The sequence below is a fragment of the Phalaenopsis equestris genome, unplaced genomic scaffold (assembly GCF_001263595.1).
Source record: "Phalaenopsis equestris unplaced genomic scaffold, ASM126359v1 Scaffold190345, whole genome shotgun sequence".
Lineage (NCBI taxonomy): Eukaryota > Viridiplantae > Streptophyta > Magnoliopsida > Asparagales > Orchidaceae > Phalaenopsis > Phalaenopsis equestris.
The window spans coordinates 1-831 of record NW_018210294.1 but is presented as its reverse complement, the minus strand read 5'-3'; the positions used below and the strand labels follow the sequence as shown (position 1 = coordinate 831).

The 831-nt window shown below is 48.6% G+C and overlaps 1 protein-coding gene across 1 annotated transcript; it reads left to right on the top strand.

The window, feature by feature from the left end:
* Positions 1–173: 173 nt before the first annotated feature.
* Positions 174–822, top strand: LOC110034560 (COBRA-like protein 10; the record flags this gene model as incomplete). Its single annotated transcript, XM_020738812.1, has 1 exon — positions 174–822. A coding segment is annotated over exon 1 (645 nt), but the record flags the coding sequence as incomplete, so codon positions are not given.
* Positions 823–831: the final 9 nt, after the last annotated feature.

Genomic DNA, 831 nt, shown 5'->3' with positions numbered 1-831 from the left:
AAAAGAGGAAAATTATTACACACGAATTTCCGTATTTGCTTGATTTAAAAGTCTATCTTTCCGATTTACACAATACTTCTTCAAAAACTCAATTTTTACATCTCCTTTACACTAAAAATTAAACCTTTTTGCATCTTAATGTAATGAAACTCCAACCATTCATGCTTAGGGAGCCAGATGTACGTGTGCTGCACCCGGGATCCGAAGTGGAAGACAAATGAAACCCACATCAAACTCCTCCCTCGCCAACACGGCGACCTCACCATCTCCTACGACGTCCTCCAAGCCTACCCCAACAATTACTTAGCCCAAGTCACCATGGAGAACCACCACCCCCTCAGCCGCCTGGACAACTGGAACCTCAGCTGGGAGTGGATGCGTGGAGAGTTTATCTACTCCACAAAGGGCGCCTACACCCTCGTCAAAGATCCCACCGCCTGCATCTACGGCCAAGCTGCCGACTATTACGAAAGCCTCGATTTTTCCAAAGTTATGAGTTGCCAGAAGCGCCCCACACTTGTTGATCTTCCCCCTGAACGAAAACAGGACAGGGAGCTCGGGAACATACCTTACTGTTGTAAAAATGGCACCTTGCTTCCGCCAAACATGGATCCATCGCTCTCCAAGGCGGTGTTCCAGCTCCAGGTGTACAAGCTGCCTCCAGATTTGAACAGAACTGCGCTTAATCCGCCTTATAAGTGGGAGATAAGCGGCGTTATTAACCCGCATTATAAGTGCGGTGCACCGATTCGAGTTGCTCCGGCGGAGTTTCCTGACCCTTCCGGACTCACGTCGGAATCAATTGCGCTCGCTAGCTGGCAGGTAAGAAAA